Raw genomic sequence first — 23,915 nt, forward strand, 5'->3', positions numbered from 1 at the left:
GACACCAGAGTGATGCTAATTTTTAAAGTTCATAAAAAGGTTCCCTCCCTGCCCCTGTTAAATATTTTACCTTTGGAAAGAAAAGATGAAAAGAATTAGGTGGTTAATTTAAATTTTTCTTACTAGAAAACTGATTGGTTAATAGACACACACACACACACACACACACACACACATATTTTTTGCAGAATTTATTCCACAAAGAAAATTAGTACATATTAATGAGGTTTGTTATGTGACACTGAAAATGACCACAATGATGATTGGGTTTTAGCTATTAGGTCTTCGCTACAACAATAAATTAACATTATAAAAAAGCCCATGATGGATAATTCCCCTGAGAACTATTTTTGTTCTGTCTGTGGGTGGGTATAGCACAGCCTGTCAGTATTTCCTCCCCCACATCCTGGTAGTCGTTAACATTAAAAGGTTTAGTCAACCAAATGCTAACAAGCAGTGAATTCAGTGTTACAGGGGCTAAAAAAAGGCAGCATTTTATTAGTTTATTACTAATTTTTATAGTATAAACATCCATTAGCATGATCCCATCTTTGAGGGCCACCACTAGGCCATATGGTACCTTTGAACCAATCAAAAAAGTTGTCCCTCATAGGCTGATGAAGTTTCACACATTTAGGACTTGATGTTGGGCAAAGGGATGAATTTCAACCCCACTTGGAGAAGCAAACTGCTCACCCATATGTGAAAGCCCTGCTCTCTAGTCCCTATTTACCCTCTTACCAACAAGAAAAGGAAGATGTCAATAAAAGACTGATGGCTTTCTTCACGTTTTTATCTCTTATTCATGGGCCTTTGAGCAAATGATTGGAGGAAGTTCCTCAATAATCAAATCAAGTATGTTTCATACTATATTTATAAAATATTCATTGATCCCAATGGTTTTCACCTCTGGTACTCATTAAAATCCCTTGGGAGGAGCTTAAAAAAGACTGACGTCCAGGCCTCCATCTAGTCTAGATTCACTGAGGCAGAATTTCTAGGAGGGGCGGGGACCAAGGCATGAAAACTTTAAAATACAAAAACCACAGCAACAAAACACGTTCAGGTGGGCCTGATGTGCAGTGAGGGTCGAGAATCACCGAGACTGTATTTCACCCATATTCTTTTCCATTGGACTAACATGCCAAATTCAACGTAAGTTCTTAGCTGTGTTTTTGTTATGTTTTACCATCTTTTGAGCCTCTAGGCTCCTTAGAGGAAGGGGGTCATCTTTCAAATACCTTTGGTCGTTCCTTAGAACTAACTGTGTCTTGGATTAGCAGATTCTCTATGGATAGTTTATGGTAGAAAAAAAGACCTCTAAGGATACAGGTGAAATTTAAAAGTGGCTATTTTTGTGGTTGAGATTGTGGGTAACATTAAATTTCTGCTTAATCCTATCTATATTTTCTAAATATCCTATCACGAACATATTTTACTCTTGTTATAAAGCAAGCTTGCTAAAAAACAAACAAAACAAATTTGCTAGAATTCTCTACAATCTCTACAAAAAAGAAAGAGCGGTATTTCAATCTATGAGTAAGTGTATTTCTGAAATGTGTACAAATTTTCTTATTGAAAAGCAGAAGTCTGCAGATTCTCTGTGGTTCAGCTTCAACTGGCATCTGTTCCTAAAACTTCAGCTTTATGTTTTTCTCTGCTATTCCAATGCTTCCCATTTGTTCAACCCCGAACAATATTTAATAAACCAATATTGGAAATTTCCCAAGTTATATCCTATTTACAGACATACATTCACTCATTCTTTTAACAAATATTTATTGAGTGGCTACCTCTTACAAACCACACTTAAGAAGACACTGACCTTACTCCTTAGGAGCTTACAATCTAGAGATAAAAAGGACAGAACATATATTCCTGGCACACATAAAACGTACTTTAGGAAAACAACAAAAAGGAAAGTTCATTCGTGTGACGCTCAGGAAAAGTTTCCTTTTAAGTCATGTAATCGGAATTGAATGTTACAATAGCAACAGGTGACTGAAGACCAAATGGTAAACAACATAAGCAAAGGTGGAAAAGTACAGGCCATGCCTAGGCATTCTAAATAGACTGCCTGGCTTGAGAAGACAAACTGAACAATAACACAGGCAATTACAGAAATTTAACGTGGATGGAGCCTTATATATCTTCTAATCTAACCTTGCCTATCTAAATTGTGTTCATACTTTAATATAGGTTGAACCCCCATCTCTTCCAAGTATCCATGGAGTTCTCAATCTTTACTGCCTTTGTATAGAACCCTAACCACCTGATTATACCTGATCACTTTTTTCAGGCAATCCAAATCGTCATTTTTTAATTTGCAAAGAGTGATAAAAATTTGTTATCCACCATTATTCTCTAATTCTTTCACTAGTATTCATTACAAAACATATGAATCTGATTTTGCCACATTCTGCTTGATGTCCCATTTCTCTTAAGAGTAAAGGCATAAATCCTTTAAATGGCCTATAAATATTGCAAGGTCTGGTCCCTGCGACCTTCTTTTGCTTCTTAAAACTCTCTCCCACCACTGGGCTTCTGTTTCTTCTGAAAACCTCCTTTTCCACTCCCAGTTTGGCCTATTAACAACTTCTACTTGTCCCAAATCTGTTTTTACTTTCATAAAACCGTTGCATTTTATGCATCTTTGATTATTTAACCGATTATCACCCTCACTAGAAAAGAAACTCCATGAGATCGAGGACCTTGCTAATCACTTGCCGGCGGATACCAGATAATCAATTAATACTTGTTGAAAGAATGAATAGATGTGTTAGGTTGAATGCTTCAACTACTGTAGGCTTCCTGGGGGAAGGGGCCGCTGTGGCTATGCTTGTATGAAAAAGCAATATACTAACAAGGGCTTCGCAACGGACTCTCCAGAACAACTGCCAAATGCCCCTTAAGGCCTCGAACTTATACAAGAATTCCTAACTTCGCTTCCCAGAGGCCTCGCGCTGGACTGCGCCGAGGGTGCTGGAAGAAGGGGCCTGCAGGGCGCGGATGAAATGGCCCGCGGATGAGAATTCAGGACTCGAACGAAAGAATTTTAACACTGAAGCATTCCTCAGTCTGCGGTTAGCTTCGCAAGTCCCGCGCAGCTCGAGCTGTATTTTGGGGGGACGCTGGACGAAGGCTTTAAGCAAAGAGGGATGCAGACCTCAGGATCGGCACTCGCCCCCCAAGGGCAGACCTGGGCAGTCTCCACCCGGCACCCACCTCCCGAAGCAGCTTCAGGTCTCCGTGCTGGATCTCGTACAGCTGAATGACGCCGGTACCCCGTGGGAAGTTGCCCAGCGTCACAAATTTGGCGCTGCAGGGCACCCATTTACAGTCAAACACCGTGTAGTTGAGGCTTTTCTGGATGTGAGAGATGATCTGAGGCTTCTCAAAGGCCGACATGGCCGAGCAGATTTCACTTACAGCAACGGCCACCCCCGACTCTTAAGAAAAAACTAACCTGGCTGGCAGACGCCAAACTTAACTAGTTTGTCCCCCCCCGCTTGCCGTACCTCGCTCCCTAACGTCCTAGGAAGTTGGATTTAGTTATCCAACAAAATGCCAGATGTGCTACCGAGATCACACAAGATTCTCTTTCACCAACGGCATTAACTTGTTTATCGTCGTTACTTACTGACGTTCGCACATATACATATTAGATACTACAAGGTATTTTGGCTGTAGGTTATGCAGCAGTAGTGTGGGCATTAAGAATTAGGCATATTTTAGGATAGGTCCTTCAAAAAAAAATACCGCTTCAGGTCCTCTACGTGGGCCTTCTTAAGGCAGGGGGTGGAGCCTTAGGCCTGGTCGGCAGTGGCTGGATCCTCGGAGGTACGCCTGCGCAGTGGGGCGGCGCACGTGTTTCAACTGGAACAGCCTGCCTGCCCTGCACATATCTGAGGGTGGAAACCAAGATGGAGGCACAGAGCGCTGGGGTGGAGAATGGCTTCACCCAGGTCACCCGCAAGAGTGGCCGGCGGGTGAAGAAACGACAGGCTGAGCAGCTTTCTGTGGCGGAGGACGGCGGGGACCCGGGACGCATGGACACAGAGGAGTCCCGGCCCGCGAAGAGGCCCGTCTTCCCGCCCCTCTCTGGGGACGGGCTCCTGGTACTGGAGGGGGCTGTGGGACTGGAGCGAGGCTGCGGCCAGTGGCCGGTGAAGCCGGTGGCCTGTGGGTGATGTTGAAGCTGCGGGGGCTCTTCTGGTGTGAGAGCTCCTCGTAGAGAAATGACTGCCGAAGTTTAACTCGTTCGGTTAAAAGATTTTTGTGAATCATCTGTCATTTTACAACTCCATTCTCACCCTCCAGACGACTCCTGAGTTGTGTGTTCTTTCATTGTAGGGTGGAAAAGAAGAAACTAGGAAAATTCCAGTACCAGCTAACAGATATACGCCGTTAAAAGAAAACTGGATGAAGATATTTACGCCTGTTGTAGAGCATTTGGGACTTCAGATACGCTTTAATTTGAAATCGAGGAATGTAGAAATCAGGGTAAGGAGAATGTCAATTATTTACAAATAGACTAGGGTTTCTCCTACAGGAATCAAGGATGAATAGACTTTTCTTAATAGAACTTACTTTAAGTGGTTTTCCTCTAGTTTTAATATTTTTATTGAGAAATATCCATACACATATAGGCCAACCGTATTATGCAATATATGATATATAGTTGTGTATTCATTACCATGGTCATTTTTAGAACATTTGCATCACTCCAAAAAAAGAAATAAAAACATAAGATAGCTCCTACATCCTGTACCCCTTACCTCTCCCTCTCTTTGACCCACAGTATTTCAGTGTACCCAGTTTTTACCCTTTAACTACCCGTAGTTGTTTATTTTTATCCTTATTTTTTTACTCATCTGTCCATACCCTGGATAAAAGGAGCGTCACACGCAAGGCTTTTACAATTACACAGTCACATGGTAAAAGTTATGTAGTTATACAGTCTTCTCCAAGAATCAAGGCTACTGAAACACTGTTCAACAATTTCAGATACTTCTCTCTAACCACTTGAATACACCATGAACTAGAAGGGGTATCTGTATAATGCATAAGAATAACCTCCAGGATAACCTCTCAACTCTGCTTGAAATCTCTTAGCCTCTGAGATTTTATTTTGTCTCGTTTCACTCTTCCCCCTTTTGGTCAAGAAGCCTTTCTCATTCTATTGATGCTGGATCCTTGCTCATCCCTGGAAGTCAGGTCCCGTGTTGCCAGGGAGATTTACATCCCTGGGAATTATGTCCCACATAGCGGGGAGGACATTGAGTTCACCTGCCGAATTGACTTAGGTATAATTCTCAGTAGGCTTAGCTTCTCCTTTGCAGAAATAAGCTTCATAGGGGCAAGCCCTAAGATTGAGAGCTCAGCTTATTGAATTATTTGTCTCCACTGCAGAAATTCCCCAGAGGGGGATGTTAAGTATTTCCTGCTTTCTCCCCAATACTTTTTTTTTTTTTTGCATGGGCAGGCACCAGGAATTGAACCCAGGTCTCCAGCTTGTCTATAGGTGAGGACTGTGCCTGCTGAGCCACAGTGGCCTGTTCTGCAAATACTTTTTTATTCTCTGCCCAATTTACTCTGGGATATATCCAGGTATCACACTAACCTGTGCAAACCAGCAAGATCTTCCAACACCCTATTCAAGATTCCATGTAATTATGGTGTTCAAGTAAACTGACCATAAAATTTTAATTAGTTGATATGCTACCCAAAACACAAATTTTGTACCAAATAAAAATCTCTCCCTTTGGTCTCACACAGAGGTTGAAATTTGAAAATATGGGCCATATCATCCTTTACCCAGTATTCTGTTTACCTTAGTCCTATCCAGATCAGCTTCATTCGTATCTCTAGACAAAGTCTGATCTCTTTTTTCACAGTTGCCGAATGGGGTAATGACTTTCATAACTTCAGTGCTCTCTCTCTCAGGTATCACATAAATACCCAGAGTTTCAGGGTATGACCAGGTTATATACAAATAGCTCAGTATCTGAAAATTTAAAAATATCAGTTACAGCTCCGAAATACATGTGACTGCTTTAAGAGTTTACAATCTAGGAACCTTTGCAATAGGCCCCAACCTGATAATCTGTGCTCTCAACTTCAGTTCTCTGTATTTGTTCATCCGTAAGAGTGAGGCATGATAATATTTGCCTTTTTGTTTCTGACATTTTATTTGACATACTGTCCTTAAGATTCATTCACCTAGTTGCATGCCTCACAACTTCATTTCTTCTTGCAGCGCTCAGTAGTCCTCAGTTGTCTGTTGTATATAAACACCACAGTCCATCCTTCCATTCCTCATTTGTTGTATCCTTAGGCCATCTCCATGCATCACAAATGCCGAACACTGCCTCCATAAACACCAGTGTGCAAATGTCCATCCATGTCCCCACACTCAGTTTCTCTAAGATCATATAGCAACCCCACCCCTAGCCTCCTATGAAACCATCACACTGCCCTCCAAAAAAGCTGCACTTCTCAGCTTCCCTACCAGCGGTGAAGAGGTACATTTCTTTGTCCACATTTTCTCTAGCACTTGTTTTTCTCTGTTCATTTTTAAACAATTTTATTTGCACATCATACAATCCAGTCTAAGTAGATAGACATGCCTTTGCCACCATAATCTATATGAAGACATTTCCTTTTTGTTGCCACAGAATCCGTACTCCACCCCTATGCCCCTCACTGTTGACATTTAGTTTTGGCGTAATGCCTTTCTTACATTCAGTGAAAGCTTATTACAGTGTTACCGTTAACTATAGATCGTAGCTTGAATTGATTGTACCTTTTCTTATATATCATCCATTTTCAACCCTTGGCAATGATATTCATTTGTTCTCCCTGATTGTGCATATGTTTTATAGTATTGAATTGAGTTGAGAAAGGGCTGTGAGGAGAGGGTAGTCCTGAGCAAAAATATGTGAATAACATACATTGGTATAAGCAGTCATTTAGGTACTGGATGCATCAGTTTAGGCACTATATAAATGCTGTTTTCTTGGAAATAAAATGTATTCTCTTGAGAATAAATATAAATAAACATATGTTCATTCTATGGTGTCAGTCCAAGAGTTAGGCATTTAAAATTAATTGACTCTGGGCCTCTTTTTCTGGGTACCTATTTTGTATCAGAATTGATGACCAAAATTAATTATATCTTCTTTTTTGAGGATTCTTATGCCTTCATTATGATTAGTATAGACTTGTTCTAGTTTGCTAGCTGCCGGAATGCCATATGCCAGAGACAGGATGGCTTTTAAAAAGGGAAATTTAATAAGTTGCTAGTTTACAGTTCTAAGGCCGAGAAAATGTCCAATTAAAACAAGTCTATAGAATGTCCAGTCAAAGGCATCCAGGGAAAGATACCTTGGTTCAAGAAGGCCAATGAAGTTCAGGGCTTCTCTCTCAGCTGGAAGGGCACATGGTGAACATGGCATCATCTGCTAGCTTTCTCTCCTGGCTTCCTGTTTCATGAAGCTACCCGGGAGGCATTTTCCTTCTTCATCTCCAAAGGTCGTTGGCTGGTGGACTCTCTGCTTCATGGTGCTGCAGCATTCTCTGCTCTTTCTGAATCTCTCATTCTCCAAAATATTTCCTCTTTTATAGGACTCCAGTAAACCAATCAAGACCCACCCAAATGGGTGGAGACATGTCATCCCCTAATCTAGTTTAACAACCATTCTTGACTAAATCACATCATCCAGTGAGATGATCTGATTACAGTTTCAAACATACCATGTTGAATAGAGATTATTCTACCTTTACGAAATGATATTTTGATTAGAACATGGCTTTTCTAGGGGGCATACTTCCTTTCAAATCAGCAGAAGACTCATCTCTCTTGATAGACTATGATGAGGGAACAAAACAGAGAGACACCACTCTAAATAGTTGGTAAAGTTTAAAATGTTGTGAAACTTGACATAATGACTATTTGTTCCCATAGCTGCTCTCAGGTTTTTATTGTTTCTTGCCAACACTTCTTGTGTCCTTATTTCCTTTGCTTTGTTGCTTGGTCTCTTTTTCCTCAAATCCATACTCTATACCAGTGCCGGATTAATTTTCCCAGCTCATGCTGTTTTATAATGATGTCCTAATATCTGTTAATGTCTGTTAAAGACAAAGATTAACCAGAACCCACCTTTCAAGTAGTAGACTCCTGTCCCAAGTTGGTGTTACATTATCTCCTTGAATGTTTCTGTGCCCATACTTCAGGGTGACTTTGACCTCTGAAGAAGGTTCTCTCTGTATTTCCTTCTTACTTCAGTCCTTGTATCCCTCAAGGTCTAGCTCAACTTCTTCCTTTTTTGTAATTGTTCTGTTTTTCAGTTATTTTTTCAGTGCCTAGCTTTTGTTGTGATTGTTATCTTATGTGTTTAAACATCATCTAATGGGATTCCACTCACATTTGATGATTCTGCTATCTACCAAGCACATAGTGGTACTTTGACATGTACTGTAACATTTGATCTTTAGTATAGCCCAATAAGATACAGCCCCATCTCATAGACGTGAGGAAATAAAGTATCAAAAGAGTTGGGTATTTTGTCCAAAGTCTTTATGCTAATAAGAGAATCTTGATGCTATTATGAACCTCTCAGGATCTTCTACTCTGGTCTCCTTTTTTATAGATAAGAAAACTTAAACTTAGAGAATCCATGGAACTTTCCCAAGGTCACATACAGAATTGGAACTGGAGTTTTAGTTTTAAATGTGAAAGTCCAAGGTACTTTCCCTCTACACAGTTCTCTGTGGTTTTAAATTTGTCTAGTGTGTGTATGATCTCCTTAACCAGATCATGAGTCTATGTGGGAGAGTAGAAGTAACAGTTTTAGAATCAGACCTGTTGTTGAATCTTACGTTTTTTATTTTTTAGTACGCTAGTTTCCTCAAATAAAAAATGGGCTTATAACACTTAACATGCATGTTTGTCCTGAAGATTAGAGTTAAAGTATGTAAAGCACCTGTGCAGTGCATGTCATTTACAGTGGTAACTATTTTACAAACGATGGCTATTGCTGTTATTAGTGAATAAACTCTGAGGGCACACTCCCTGCTTAAACCATTCCTAGTTTCCCCTTCAGTACCCAACATACAAGCCATTGTTATTGCTTTGAGAAACGTCATATCAGTGATCTCTGAAGGCATGAAATTAGAATAGGACTCCTAAAGAAGATTGAATTGAGGGAGAAAGAAGAGGACCAGCTTGGGAGTTGAAGGGAGGGGCAGAAGATGAAGTCCCATCAGAATATGAGTGATTAGGTTGTGCCAGAAAATCTTACTAAGTCCAAGAGTCAGAGCAGTTAAGTAGTACAGGCATTACCAGTCTTTGGGTGGAACTACCTAGCATTGGAGCTAGGAAGGTTTTGTTTTACAAATTAAAGACATTGCTTATCCTAGAAAACTGAGTCATACTGAATATATTGGGAAGGGATGGTGGTGAAGAAAATTATAGTAATGGTAAAGATCATTCCTAGTATTTTTATTAGAGTATTATCTTTTACGTACCTCTAATTGTAGTTTGTACGTTTTTGTTTGTTTGTTTTAACAGACTTGTAAAGAAACCAAGGATGTTAGTGCTCTGACAAAAGCAGCTGATTTTGTAAAAGCCTTTATTCTTGGATTTCAGGTGGAGGTGAGTGACTAAAATGGAAACTTGAAAAATATTCAGTATGAATGTTTCAGTGACTATGGGCATTTTTTAAAATTTGAGTTTTCTAGCCCTACAGTTTGCAGTTTTTAGTTTATGCTCTCCACTTCACTCATTCTCAGGTATCCGAATACAAAGGCCTTCATAGTATTTACTTTTTATATTATAGGATGCACTTGCCCTCATCAGGTTGGACGACCTCTTCCTAGAGTCTTTTGAAATTACAGATGGTAAGTATATGGTAGTCTTTTCCTGGGAAAATAGGTCTTTTCATATTGTTGAGTTGTGACTCTTGATTTTCTAATAACATCAGATATGCTATATTATTAACAACTTGCAAAAAGTGTAAATATTGTATCATTTAGTAGGAAAATTTAGTTGATTAAACTTGTTCTGTGGATGTGGATGGTGCCCTGGAATGAATGTGCTCTTGAAGTATTAATTTTCTTGTTTAGTTAAGCCTTTAAAGGGAGACCACCTTTCAAGGGCAATAGGAAGAATTGCCGGCAAAGGAGGAAAGACCAAGTTCACCATAGAGAATGTGACCAGAACACGGATAGTTTTGGCTGATTTGTAAGTATTCAGTCTTGAGAAAATTGTCATAATTTATATTTGGTCTTTTACTGGTTGGGAAAAACTCATTTAAATTGTTTTTTTTTTTTTTAACTTTTATACACCAAAGGATTTTATTATGAAAGTAAAACAGCATCCTAAATAATCAAAGAACATATTTGGAAATCATGTTTGATAAGGTTTTAATGTCCAGAAGATATAATGAAATTCCTCAATTTAAGACCAAAAAGTCTTTATATTCCATTTATGGCTTTATTAAGAATGGGGAAAAAATGGACAAAAGGCTTGATAAAACACTTTTCCAAAGAACTTATATAAAGGGTCCAAAAACACATTGAAAGATATCAAAATCATTAGTCATCAGGAAAATGCATATCAAAATCATAATGAGATAATATTTCACACTACTTAGAATGGCTCCTTTTTAAAAAAAAGTATTACCAGTTTTAGAGAGAATGTGGAAAATAAGAACATTCCTCATTCCTTGCTGGTGGCAATCTAATACAGTTACTGTGAAAGATTGTACTACTGTGGAAGGCAATTCCTCAGAAAGTTAGTTATAGAATTGTTTGCAATCCCGCTACCAGGTATATACCCAAAATAACTGAAAGTGGATGCTTGAACCGATATTTGCACGTTGATGTTTATAGCAGCATTTATCACAACTGTGAAAACATGGAAGCTGCCCAGGTGTCCATCAGTCAATAAACGAATAAATACAATGTGGTCGTGGCAGTTAGATTCAGGTGTCAACTTGGCCAGGTGAAGGTGCCTAGTTCTATTGCTGTGGACATGAGCCAATGGTACATGAACCTTATCTGCTGCTGATTACATCTGCAGTTGGCTAGGAGGCATGCCTGCTGCAATGCATGATGTTTGATTTAATTGGCTGGTGCTTAAATGAGAGACCTCAGTGTAGCACAGCCCAAGCAGCTTAGCATACTTGGCACTCACAACTCAGCCCAGGCCTTTGGAAATGCAGAAAGGAATCACCCCAGGGAAAGTTGTTGGAACCCTGAGGTCTGGAGAGAAGGCCAGCAGAGATCGCCCTGTGCCTTCCCACATAAGAAAGAATCTCAGTTGAAAGTTAGCTGCCTTTCCTCTGAAGAACTATACATTAGCTAAATAAATCCCCTTTTATTGAAAGCCAATCCATCTCTGGTGTGTTGCATTCCAGCAACCAGCAAACTAGAACAGTGGTGTATACCTACAATGGAATATTTTGTGGTCATAAAATGGGATGAAGTTCTGATACATGTGATAACAGATGAGCCATCAACACATTATCTTCACTGAAATAAGCCAGACACAAAATGATAAAGAGTGTGTATGATCTGATTTCACTAAAATGAAATAATTAGGAAAAGCCAATTCATATTGCTCGAATATAAAATGTAGGTTATTAGGGGATGACATGGAGATAGGAAACGGAAAGTTAAGCATAAAAAGCACAGGGCTCTTTCATTTCCCAGTGCCTGCCCATGCAAAAAGGAAAAAAAACATGCAGGGTTCTTAATTGGAACAATGGAAATTTATTGGTAATGAGTGGTGGTGATGGTAGCCTAACATTGTGAATATATTTACATGACTTTTTATATAAGAATAATGAATAAAGGGGAAATATTAAACTATGTATGCAGTAATAGAACAAAAATTTTAAAGGAAAAGCCATTGACGTGCACTATACAACAGTAAACTATAGGCTCAACCATGAGCTACATGTTTGACAATGCATTTATAAAAATATGCTGTCATCAGTTGTAGCAATTGTTCTACACCAATGCTTAGTGTTAAGTTTAGGGTGGCATATGGGAATTGAGAGGGGCAGAGAACATTGAGCCCTTTGAGTTAAGAACCAGAAAATTATCTGTTGATTTTTGAAAGAAGGGGGAAATTGTGTAATTTAATACTCTGTCAAGAATGAAAAATATTTAATTTCCCCATCTGTTTTAATTTGCTTTAGTTATAAAGTTATGAGCGTATTGTTTCATGACTGCTAAAAATTTTGGTGAATTATCTCTACTATTCTCCCTTTTAAACAATTTAATCTTTTTGTAGTCATGTCATTTCAGTTAACTTGCATTTCTATTTTTCTGACTTATAATTCTAAGTTGTTTTTTTCTTGTTTGTTTTTGTTGCATGGGCAGGCACTGGGAATTGAACTCAGGTCTCCAGCATGGCAGGCAATTATTCTGCCACTGAGCCATCATTGCACTGCCCTCTAAGTTATTTTTAAATATCTCCTTATAATTTCATTTTTTTATTAATTAAAAAAAATTAACTAACAACATTTAGAAATCATTCCATTCTACATATACAATCAGTAATTTTAATATTATCACATAGTTGCATATTCATCATTTGTGCAACAGGACTGGATACAAAAACTCAGAAATGGACAGCACAATACTACCTAATTGTAATGTAATTATGTTAAAATATTGAATGAAGCTGCATGTGAGGTATAGTTTTTTATTCTCTCTATTATCGTTTTATTTCTTTTTCTGTTGTCTTTTTATTTCTTTTTATAAATCGATGCAAATGTACTAAATTGTATTTTATCGATAATATCACCACTAAATCAATGTTAGTATATGGTTATGGATAAATAGATATTCAGCTTCTTTGAAAGATTAATTTAGTTGAGAAAATTTCAGAAATTATAGCTTGTTTTCCTAAGTTAGCAATGAGGGAAATGTTTAGAGTTACTTTTAAAGGAAGTTATGTAACAAAACTAGACCTTACATGCATGTATAGAACACTTCACCCAGCAGCAGCAGGACACACATTCTTCTCCAGTGCACATGAGTCATTCTCTAGGATAGACCATATGTTAAGTCACGAGATAGGTCTCAATAAATATAGAAATACTGAAATCTTACAGTGTGACTTTTCCAAGAAAGCATTGACAGAGAAAGAACTGAAAAGTTCACAAATGTATGGAAATTAAACACACAATTTAATAACCAGTGGGTCAGAGAGAAAATACAACAGAAACTAGGAAACATCTTGAGGCAAATGAAAACAAAAACACAGCATACCAAAACATATGATCTGTGCCCAGCACCATAGACAAAGCTGAAAGGGAAATGTATAGCTCTAAATGCTTAAAGATGAAGATTTCAAATCAGAGATCTAACCTCATACCTGAAGGATCTAGAAAAAGAAGAGCAAACTAAAATCAAATCGAGCAAAAGAAAGGAAATAAAGATTAGAATGGAGATAAATGAAATAGACAGTAAATAAACAGAGAATCAGCAAAACTGAAAAATGGTTCTTGGAAATGAACAATGAAATCAACAAATCTTAGGCTAGACTGACAGAAAATAAAAGAGGATGCAAATACCAAAAATCAGAAATGAAAGGATGGACATTACTACTGACCCTACGAAATAAGAGGATTGTAAGAGAATACTATGACTTATCAAAACGGATAGCCTAGATGATATGGATAAATTCCTAGCAGTACAAACTGCTACACTGACTCAAGAAGAAATAGAAAATTTCAATAGACCACAGACAAGAAAAGAGACCAAAGCACTAATCACAAACATCCAACGACAAAAGCCCAAGACCAGATGGCTTTTCTGGCAAATTTTACCAAACATTCCAAGAATTAACTCTAAACCCTCTCAACCTCTTACAGAAAATTAGGGTGGAATATTTCCTAATTCTATGAGACCAACATCACCCTAATACCAAAGCCAGATAAAGATAACATAAGAAATGAAAATTACAGACCGATATTCTTCATGAATATAGACACAAGAATCATCAACAAAATACTAGCAAACCAAATACAACAGAATTATGTGATCAAGTGGGATTTATCCTTGATAGGCAAGGAAGATTCAGCGTTATGAAAATCAATTAATATAATACACCACATAAATAGAATGGAAGACAAAACTACATTGTCATCTCAGTTGATGTAGAAAAGGCATTTGACAAAATCCAGCACCCTTTCTTAATAACACTCAGAAACCTAGGAATAGAAGAAAACTTCTCAACATGACAAGGACATTTATGAAAAATCCACAGTTAACATCATACTTAATGGTGTATATTCCTAAGATGAGGAAAAAGAAAAGGTTGCCCACTAATACCACTATTAATTCAGCATTGTACTGGAAGTTCTAACTAGAGAAATTAGGTAAGAAAAAGGAATAAAAGTCATCCAAATTGGAAAGAAAGAAGTAAAACCTTCTCTATTTGTAAAAGTAAACCTTCCCTGTAGTAGAAATTCCTGAAAAATCCACAACAAAGCTACTAGAGCTAATAAATTCCAAAAAGTGGTGGGGTATAAGATCAACATGCAAACATCAGTAGTGTTTCTATACACTAGTAATTAACAGTGTGAAGAGAAAATGAAGAAAAAAATTCCATTGATCATAGCAACTAAAAGGATTTAATATCTAGGAGTAAGTTTGACTAAAGGATCTAAAGGACTTGTACGTGAAAAACTGTACTGCTAAAAGTCATCAAAGATCTGAATAAATGGAAGGACACCCTTTGCTCATGGATTGGAAGACTAAATATTGTTAATGTGTCAGTTTTACCCAAAGTCACTTATAGATTCAGTGTACTCCCAATGAAAATTCCAACAGCCTTCTTTGCAGAAATGGAAAAGCCACTTATCAAATTTATATGGATGGGTAATGGGCCTAAAATATCCAAAGCCATCCTGGAAAAAAATGAAGTTGGAGGACTCACACTTCCTGATTTAAAAAATTATAGTGGTTCATGGTAGAATGCTTCCCTTTCATGTGGGAAACCCAGGTTTGATTCCCAGACCATGCATCCCCCCACCCCCACCCAAAAAAAAAAACTTATTACAAAGCTTACAGCAGTGAAAAAAGCATGGTACCAGCGCAAGAATAAACTTATAGACCAATGGAATTGAATTTCGAGTTCAAAAATCCATACCACCTCCATGTGTGAGACCCAGGTTTGATTCCTGGCCCATGTACTTCCCAAAAACAAAAGAAACCAACAAAAACAAACAAAAAATTCAACAAATGGTGCTGCAGAAGTGGAATACTCACATGTAGAAAGAATGAAATGTGACCCTACCATACAGCATACCAAAAAATAATAAACGATATATCCATGACCATGACCAATTGATTAAAAAAAAATTTTTATTGATATATATTATATATCCACATATCATATAATCCAAAGTGTGCCATCAGTGGTTCACAATATCATATAGCTGTGATTTTATCATCACAATCAACTTGTTTTCTTTTTTTGTGAAATATATATACAAAACAATAAATTTCACAGATTTCAGAATTTGATAAGGTTACAATTCCACAATTTTTGGTTTTTACTTCTAGCTACTCTAAGATACTGGAGACTAAAATCAACATAATGATTCAGCTATCATACTCATTTCTTAAACCCAACCTTCTCTACATAACTCCACCATCTCCTTTGATCTTTCTCCCACTCTTTATGGGGTTTTGGGCTATGTCCATTCTAACTTCTTCATGTTGGAAGGGGCTGTTGATAATGTTGGATAAGGGGATGGAACTAGTTGATGTTCTTGAGAGGCTGGCCCCTTTGCATTTCAGGACATATCTGGTCCTATCTGGAGGTTGTAGGTTTTGGGAAAGTAACCCTACTGCATGGAACCTTTGTAGAATCTTATAAAGCCCTAGGTGTTCTTTAGGATTGGCAGGAATGGTTTTGGTTGGAGTTGACAAACTGTGATAGGTAGCAGTGCCTAACCGAAGCTTGCATAAGAGTGACCTTAGGATAGCCTCTGAATTCTGTTTGAACACTGAGCCACTGATGCCTTTGTTATACTTTTACCCCTTTGGCCAATTGATTTTTGACAAGGGTGTCACATCCACTCAATGGGGAAAGAATAGTGTCTTCAAGAAATGGTGCTTTTAAAACTGGATATCCATATGTAAAAGAATAAAGTGACCTCCTGTCTTATACCATATACAAAAATGAACTCAAAAAGGGTCAAAGACCTAAATGTAAGAACTAAAACTAAAACTCCTAGAAGAAAACCTAGGGAAGTGTTTAGGATCTTCTGTTAGTGTTTCTTAGATTTTATACCAAAAGCACAAGCAACAAAAGAAAAAATAGGTAAATAGGTCATCAAAATTAAAAACTTTTGTACATTGAAGGACTTCATCATGAAAGCAAAAAGACCACCTACAGAATGGGAGAAAAGATTTGGACACCAGATATGTGGTAGTAGTTTAAAATCCATAATGTAGAAAGAACTCCTACAACTCAACAACAAACAATCCAATTTAAAAATGGGCAAAAGACTTCAATAGACATTTCTCCAAATAAAATAGACAGATGACCAGTAAGCACATGAGAAAGTGCTCGACATCATTAGTCTTTAGAGAAATGCCATGAGATATCTTTTCATATACACTAAAATAGCTACTCTTGAAAAAAGAAAAGAAAAGAACCAGTGTCAGATGGTATAGGGAAATAGGAACACATATTCATTGTTTGTGGAAACATAAAATCATACAGTCACTGTGGAAAACAGTGGTCAGAAAATTAAGTAGAGAATTACCATATGACCCATGAATCCCACTTTTAAGTATATACTCAAAAGAATTGAAAGCAGGGGCTCAAACACATATTTGTACACTGGTGTTCACAGTGGCGTGATTCACAGTTGCCAAATGGTAGAAGCAACCCGTGTCTACATTTGGCTTATATGCCAAATACATATAATGAAACATTTTTCAGCCATAAAATGAAGTTCTGATACATTCTAAAACATGTTTGAACCTTGAGTACATGTGTGAAATAAGCCAGATGTAAAAGAGCAAATATTGTATGAGTTCACTTACATGCAAATTCATAGTAAAAAAACTGCAATACCTGTTATGAGAGATGGATGGGATTTAGGAAATAGGGAGTTAATGCCTAATTGGGCCATACTGTCAGTCTGGAGTGATGGAAAAGTTTTGGTAATGGGTGGTTGTGATGGTAGCATAACATTGTGAATGTGGTTAACACCATTGAAAGGGGTAATTATAATAATAATGTTTCATCTGTTGTAATGAAACCTAACGCAGTGTTAGGGAAAAACTGCATGTGTGGGTGGGGTATATGGGGTGAATCACTGCGTGATTTTTCTGTAAACTTACAACTTCTGTAGTTAAAAAGTTAAATTATAAAAAGAAGAAAAAAAATTTGTATTACAGATGAGGATGTGAATACCATATTGGGGAAAGAGGGTGTTTGAAAAGTCACTGTGAAGCTTTCCATTTTAAGGGAAATATAAAGACCTTTGATAAAAGAAAATTGAGTATTGCAGGTTAGGTGAAAACTAGAAAGCAATTATATGTGAACATAAATAAGATTTTAAAGGGTGCCAGAAGTGAAACTCAGATTACTCGTGTCTGTGTTTGAAGTTGCTCTGTTGCCAGGTTTAGAAATCTTATGGCGGTTGGTTCAGAGATTATGTACTGTCATGAAGTTGGGAAGTAAAGCAGTTGACTGGGAGGAGGAGGTATATGTCTGCTACTAAATCCAGAAATAATTTTATTTTAAATTATTTCATCTTTATTTTAAATTGAAAGGCTCATCATTATATAGAATCTAAATTTTAACCTATCTTTATACTTTAAAAAATGAAACTATGTGCTGATGGCCCTCTTTACTTGAAACTAGTTTGTATTATATTTCTAAATTTCTGTGGATTGTGCCTGGAATTAGAAAATAGTCAAGAAACTTGAAACCAAGGGAAAAGCTTTTTTGAACTCAAAGTTTTGAAATTCAAAATTATAAAAATGTACAACACATTTTGAAAATATATATAGACCTATAAGCTTTTGTTAATTTAGAAGTCTAAAAATGTCAGTCATTTGCTTATTTAGTTATGGTTAATTTGTCATGTTGAGTTTATAATTTATGAATTTGTACATATATTTTTAGTGTTAACTTAAAATTTGGTAGTTGAACTAATTTTTTAACAGCTTGTTATAATTTACATACAATAAAACGTACCTGTTTTAAGTATGCAGTTCAGGGAATTTGGGACAAATATATATAGTTCTGTAATCCCACCTCCCTCCCACTTTTCTGTCTTCTTGTGTATCTTTGCAGTCAGGCCTCCATCCCTACCCTTTTCTCAAGGCAAACACTGAGTTTCTTTCTGTCACTGTGATTTTGTCTGTTTTAGAAATTCAAATAAATGGGAATACATATTATGTAGTCTTTTGTGTATAACTTCTTTCAGTTAGTATGATTGAGTTCCATCCATTTTGTCGGGTGTTTCAGTAGTTTGTCTTTTATTGCTGGGTATGTCCCATTGAATGTATATATTGCTTTTTTTTTATTCATTCACAAATTGATGGATCATTTCCAGTTTTGGGCTATTAAATAATGGTGCTATTGAATTTTTAAGTATTTTTACACATTCAGTTAAAGACTACTTTAAATTAATGTACTATCTGGTAGTTGTTACTGTAAATAACCTAACTTCCCAATTCCCATGGTCAACAATTTGTATTCATTATGGTATAGTCTTAAGATGGACTATTATACAGCTATACATATTGTTTTTGATGAGTTGCTAATGACTTGGAAAGATGCAATATAAGGTGAACAGAATATAAAAGTATACCAGACAGGAAATAATGTTACCTCTGTGTCCTATGAATTACATTCCCTTCCATCTGCCACTCCATTACTGAGAGGCCAGGGAATTGGAAATGTCATCTGTGTGGGTATTGAGATTACCAAGAGTTAGGATGGGAGAAGAAAGAAATAGACAGTGAGCCAGGAGCAAAAAAACTTCATGGATGAATGGCCATGATCCCCAGGGGCAGCCCCTGTCAGTAGGAAGGAGGAGTAGAAGACAGCATGGTCTGAAGTGAGCACATTCAAGCTGCGGGTTTTTTAGGGAGGAAGGAAGGAGGGCATGTGGGCTAGATGTGGCTTGAGGAGTCAAGGAAGCACCAGCCCTCTCACCAGGCCCAGTGGGACATGGTCTGTGAATTAAAAACCAACCATCCCTTGAGAGGAGAGCTGGATTTTAGTTAGAGCAAGAAGGCAAAGGGACAGTTAACAGAACTTGAAGATTTAGAGGATTTAGGTCAGAGCTGATTATTGTAGAGGGCACAAGTGAAGCATTTTATAAGATGGGGTCAGAAGAAGTAAAATTCTATAATGTTGATCTTACTTGAGTCATTCAGTAAGGAATATCTCTTAAGAGTCTGGAGATTCTCAGAGTACTGAAGAAATTTAGGTAATCTTTAAAAAGTTGTGCCGTTTAAGCCCTCCATCTTGAGGCTAGCTCCTATGAAACTTATTTCTGTAATGGTAAAACTAAGCTTATGTGCCTAAGAGTCACCTTCAGAGAATGTTGCTCAGATGTGGTCTGTCTCTCTCTCTCTCTGTCTTTGCCAAACTGTGCTCTTAGCCAGGTAAACTCATTACCCTCCCCTATGCAGAGGACATGATTTTTAGGGATGTAAATCTCCCTGGCAACATGGGATGTGACTCCCAAGGATGAGTGTGGCCCTGGAGTCATGGGATTGAGAATGCTTTCCTGACCAAAAGAGGGAAAAGAAATGTAACAAAATAAAGTTTCAGTGGCTGAGTTGAGTGGTCATCCTGGAGATTACTCTTATGCAAACTTCAGCCAAATATTACAAATTGCCACAGTATGCCATACCCCAACCAACAGTATTCCTGAAAACCCAGGGCTCTAAGTCTCTATATAAGTTTTACTTATTAAGTTTATCTTTCAGAAATTTAAAACCTCCAGATTGTTCCTAGGCCAGATAAGCCCAGGAACTTAGAGGTACCAGTCTGTCTAAGAACATTAATCAGTTACATTCCCTACCCCATAAGGTCAACACCCCTTTTCAACATGAAGAAATTGGAATGGTCATTGCCGAAATATCCCTAAAGATTGAGAGAATGACCAAATGAGAGGGAGGGGTTGTTACAGAAATTAGTATTTAACAATAGTTTAACAATAGTTTTAATTGCTGAATCATATAGATATTTCTTTTTAGTCTGGTGTGTTAGAATAGCCCAGAAGGAAATACCTCAAATTGTGGAACTGTAACCACAATACAGGGTTATAGAGCACATTTGATAGTACAGTATTATAGAGTACGTAGTTACAGAGCACATTTGAAAGTATAGTGTACTTTCAAATGTGCTCTATAACTACCTGTTAAATTGTACTTTGAAATTTATCATTTTTCTGTATATTTTATATTTCACAATGAAAAATGTTTTTAAAAAGTTTGACATTAAATCCACATATGTTTTAATTAAGTACAATATTCCTTGCATTTCTGGGTATTCACCTCTGAGAGTGTGATCTTGGGCAGGCTAATGTATTTGTACATTGTACAATGTACAAATTTGTAAAATGGAATAAGGTCTACCTAATAAAGACAATGTGAAAATAAAATGAGAACATGTATTTAAGCCCTAGAACACAGAAAGCACTCACTGGGGGGTAAGCATTCCTGAGAATCTTAAGAGTGTCTTCTTTTTCGTTTTTGTCTTCTCTAATTTTTTTTATTAAACTATATTCACATCTCATAAAATGTACCTTTTAGGAGTGGTTTTTAGTATATTCACAGAATTGTGTACCATCAAGAATGTCTAGCTCCAGAACATTTCCATTACCCCAAATAGAAACCACATTCAAGTTCTCAGTTCCCCCTATTTTTGTCCCTGTCCCCTGGCAACCACCAACCTACTTTCTGTCACTAGATTGGGAATATTATATATAAGTGGAGTCTAATAATGGTGGCCTTTTGTGTTTTGCTTCTTTCACTTAATATAGTGTTTTTAAGGTACATCCGTGTTGTAGCATTGTTCTAGTTTGCTAGCTGCCAGAATGCAGTATACCAGAAACAGAATGGCTTTTCAAAAGGGGAATTTAAAAAGTTTCAAGTTTACAGCTCTAAGGCCATGAAAATCTCCAAATTAAAGCAAGTCTATAAAAATGTCCAAATTAAGGCACCCTCAAGAGGTTACCTTCACTCAAGATCTTAAGGCCAATGAAGTTCAGGGATTCCCTCTCAACCTGAAAGGCACATGGTGAACATGGGGATGTCTGCTAGCTTTCCCTCCAGGAATCTTTCATGAAGCTCCACCAGGGTGAAAGGTCTCTGGCTGTGTGGGCTCTTGTGGTTCTCATGACTGTGCTCTGTTGCTCTTCCGTCATTCTTTGTCATTCTGAAGCTTTCTCCAAAAGTCTTCCTCTTTTAAAGGATTCCAGTAAACTAATCAGGACCCACCTGGAATGATGGAGCCACTTCTCTCTCTAATTAATACCAAATTAAGTGAGCCACATCTCCATGGAAATAATCTAATCAAATCCCCATCCTTAAATGCTGAATAGGGATTAAAAGAAGGCTGCCTCCACATGATGGGATCAGGATTAAAACATAGCTGTTCAAGGGGTGCATAATCCTCTCAAACCAGCACAAGCATGAATCAGTATTTCATTCCTTTTTATGGCTGGATAATATTCCATTATATGGTTATACCACATTTTGTTTATCCATTCATCACATGATGGACACTTAGTTGTTTCCACTTTTGGCTATCGTGAGTAATGCTATTGAGAACATTCATGACCAAGTTTTTTTGTAGATATATGTTCTCATTTCTTTGTGTATGTACCTAGGAATGGAATTACTTGGTCACATGGTAATAGTTTAACCACTTGAGGAACTCCCGGATTGTTTCCAAAGCAGCAGTACTATTTCACAATTCCTCCCACAATGAATGAGGGTTCCATTTAATATGCAAGAAACACATTGTTATTGTTAAAAATTACAAAGTGCAGGTAAACTTAAAGAGAAAAATTAAAAACAACCCCACCATCCAGAGGTATGGTAAACAAAATTAGGTTTTGGTATAAATCCATTTTGGGGATTTGCTTTCTTCCTAATATTTTGGGAAACAAATCTCATTGTTTTATTTTTGGAGATGGTTGTATGCTTTTTTTTTTTTAATTAAAAAAAGTGAGGCATTTCTTTGGAGGCTATGGTTCTCAGAAACCAAAACCCTGGTAATCATCAGAGTTCTCTGTTAACCTTAGCAACTCAGGAAGGTTGTTGCCTCAGCAGTAGTCATACTTCCCTCACTAGGGCAGTAGCAAATGCAGAGTGGATAAGACAGTTCTGCCTTCATTTAGGAATTTGTAACATAGAGTTCTGAATTACAGGCTAAAGAAATGTTTCTTGTTGCTAAGTTGTATCACTATCTCTTTCAGGAAAGTTCACATTCTTGGTTCTTTCCAAAACATCAAGATGGCAAGAACTGCAATCTGCAACCTTATCCTAGGTAATAATTTATTTCTTTGGTATTTCTTTGGGAAGAAAAGAAAAGGGGATTTTAAAAAAATTAACTAATTAATTAAAAAATGATTTTTTTAAAAAAGGGAATTTAGGAATGAAAACCTCCAAGTGCAAATCAGTTTACATTAAGGGTCGTGTTAAAGAGAGTAAGTAGAAAACCTTGGGGATTGGCAAACATGAGCCAAGAGAAAAAAGGAATATTTTTTAGATTCCATCTGTCTCCTGAAGAGGAGAAGGGATTTATTGGGTAATATTGCTTACATTTTTGCTGCTTTCCCCTTTTGAAGCAGATAGAAAAGTCATTCCAGCAGGAAATATCATGTTTTAGGTCTAACAGAAAAGATCTAACAAAAATTGTTGCTGTGATGCTTCAGTTGGCTCACACAGTTATCTCCATTTATTTTCACAATTGTAGAGCAAAATCAGTACTTTCTGATAAAAGTTATATCATTGCAGCAGTTTACTCAGAAACTCTTGGAATTCTCCTTTTATGCCCTAAAATAAACTAATTTCTTTTTGAAATATTTTGACAACTCAGTGCGTTTGGCTCTTGGGAGTTTAAAATGTTTTTTATTTGTTTGTTTGCTTTTGGAGAATGTTTGAGTATGAGTTCCTCTGAGTTTCTTTTGGTAACTTAGGATAGAGCCAAAGGAAAAATGTTCCTCTTCTTTTTAGGGTTGTAGACTAATTCCCACTAATCTCTATATGTGAGTATACTTGTATATATAGATTAGCTTTTTTTCTCTGTCTTTGCAGGAAATCCTCCATCAAAGGTTTATGGCAATATTCGAGCTGTTGCTAGCAGAGCAGCAGATCGATTCTGATTTCAACTCAGAGACTCTTTGTTTTGTCTTTGGACTCAAGCAAGAAAGACCTTCCATTCTACACGTGTTCACAAGAAACCAGGGAAAGGATTTTTCGATCACTTTGAGCCTTGGTCCTTTCTTCCATTCTCAGCCAGAAGAATGATCACAAAGAAAAAGGTTGATAATGTTTACACTCAACAGCTTTCAGGATAATTTAAGTATCAAAATGTACCAATGATACTTAAACATGAGTATAATTTATATTGTCATTTGAAATCATATATGTAGCAAATTTGCATTGTTTATAGTTCTCATTTGAAAGGAAACTTCTTGCTTCAACAGTTCTGTATGAATTTACAGGCTTTAATTTATAAATTTATACCTTTATAAATTTATAAATATTCCTTCACTATGGATTATAATTAATAGTTATCTCAGAAAACCTCTCTATGAATCATGACCCTTCCTTAATATTGGGGATAATATGTGAACATGTTAGAATCAGGTCATCGGCAGTTTTGACTATACTGTGTGAAC

The 23,915-nt window shown here is 37.1% G+C and overlaps 2 protein-coding genes across 2 annotated transcripts in view; one reads left to right on the forward strand and one right to left on the reverse strand.

The window, feature by feature from the left end:
• DNAAF10 (dynein axonemal assembly factor 10) overlaps positions 1–3,743 on the reverse strand; it is a 25,982-nt gene extending 22,239 nt beyond the window's left edge. Inside the window, exon 1 of the mRNA XM_077134421.1 lies at positions 3,226–3,743. Coding sequence (XP_076990536.1) covers positions 3,226–3,408 — 183 coding nt within the window. The 5' untranslated portion in view covers positions 3,409–3,743. The remainder of the gene's footprint in view (positions 1–3,225) is intronic.
• On the forward strand, positions 3,729–23,497 carry PNO1 (partner of NOB1 homolog). Its single transcript, XM_077134422.1, has 7 exons — positions 3,729–4,118; positions 4,354–4,503; positions 9,572–9,655; positions 9,840–9,900; positions 10,126–10,243; positions 22,488–22,558; positions 23,329–23,497. The coding sequence occupies exons 1-7, from the start codon at positions 3,924–3,926 to the stop codon at positions 23,394–23,396; spliced, it is 747 nt and encodes a 248-aa protein (XP_076990537.1). The 5' UTR covers positions 3,729–3,923; the 3' UTR covers positions 23,397–23,497.
• The last annotated feature ends 418 nt before the right edge of the window (positions 23,498–23,915 follow it).

The sequence above is a fragment of the Tamandua tetradactyla genome, chromosome 17, assembly GCF_023851605.1.
Source record: "Tamandua tetradactyla isolate mTamTet1 chromosome 17, mTamTet1.pri, whole genome shotgun sequence".
NCBI lineage: Eukaryota > Metazoa > Chordata > Mammalia > Pilosa > Myrmecophagidae > Tamandua > Tamandua tetradactyla.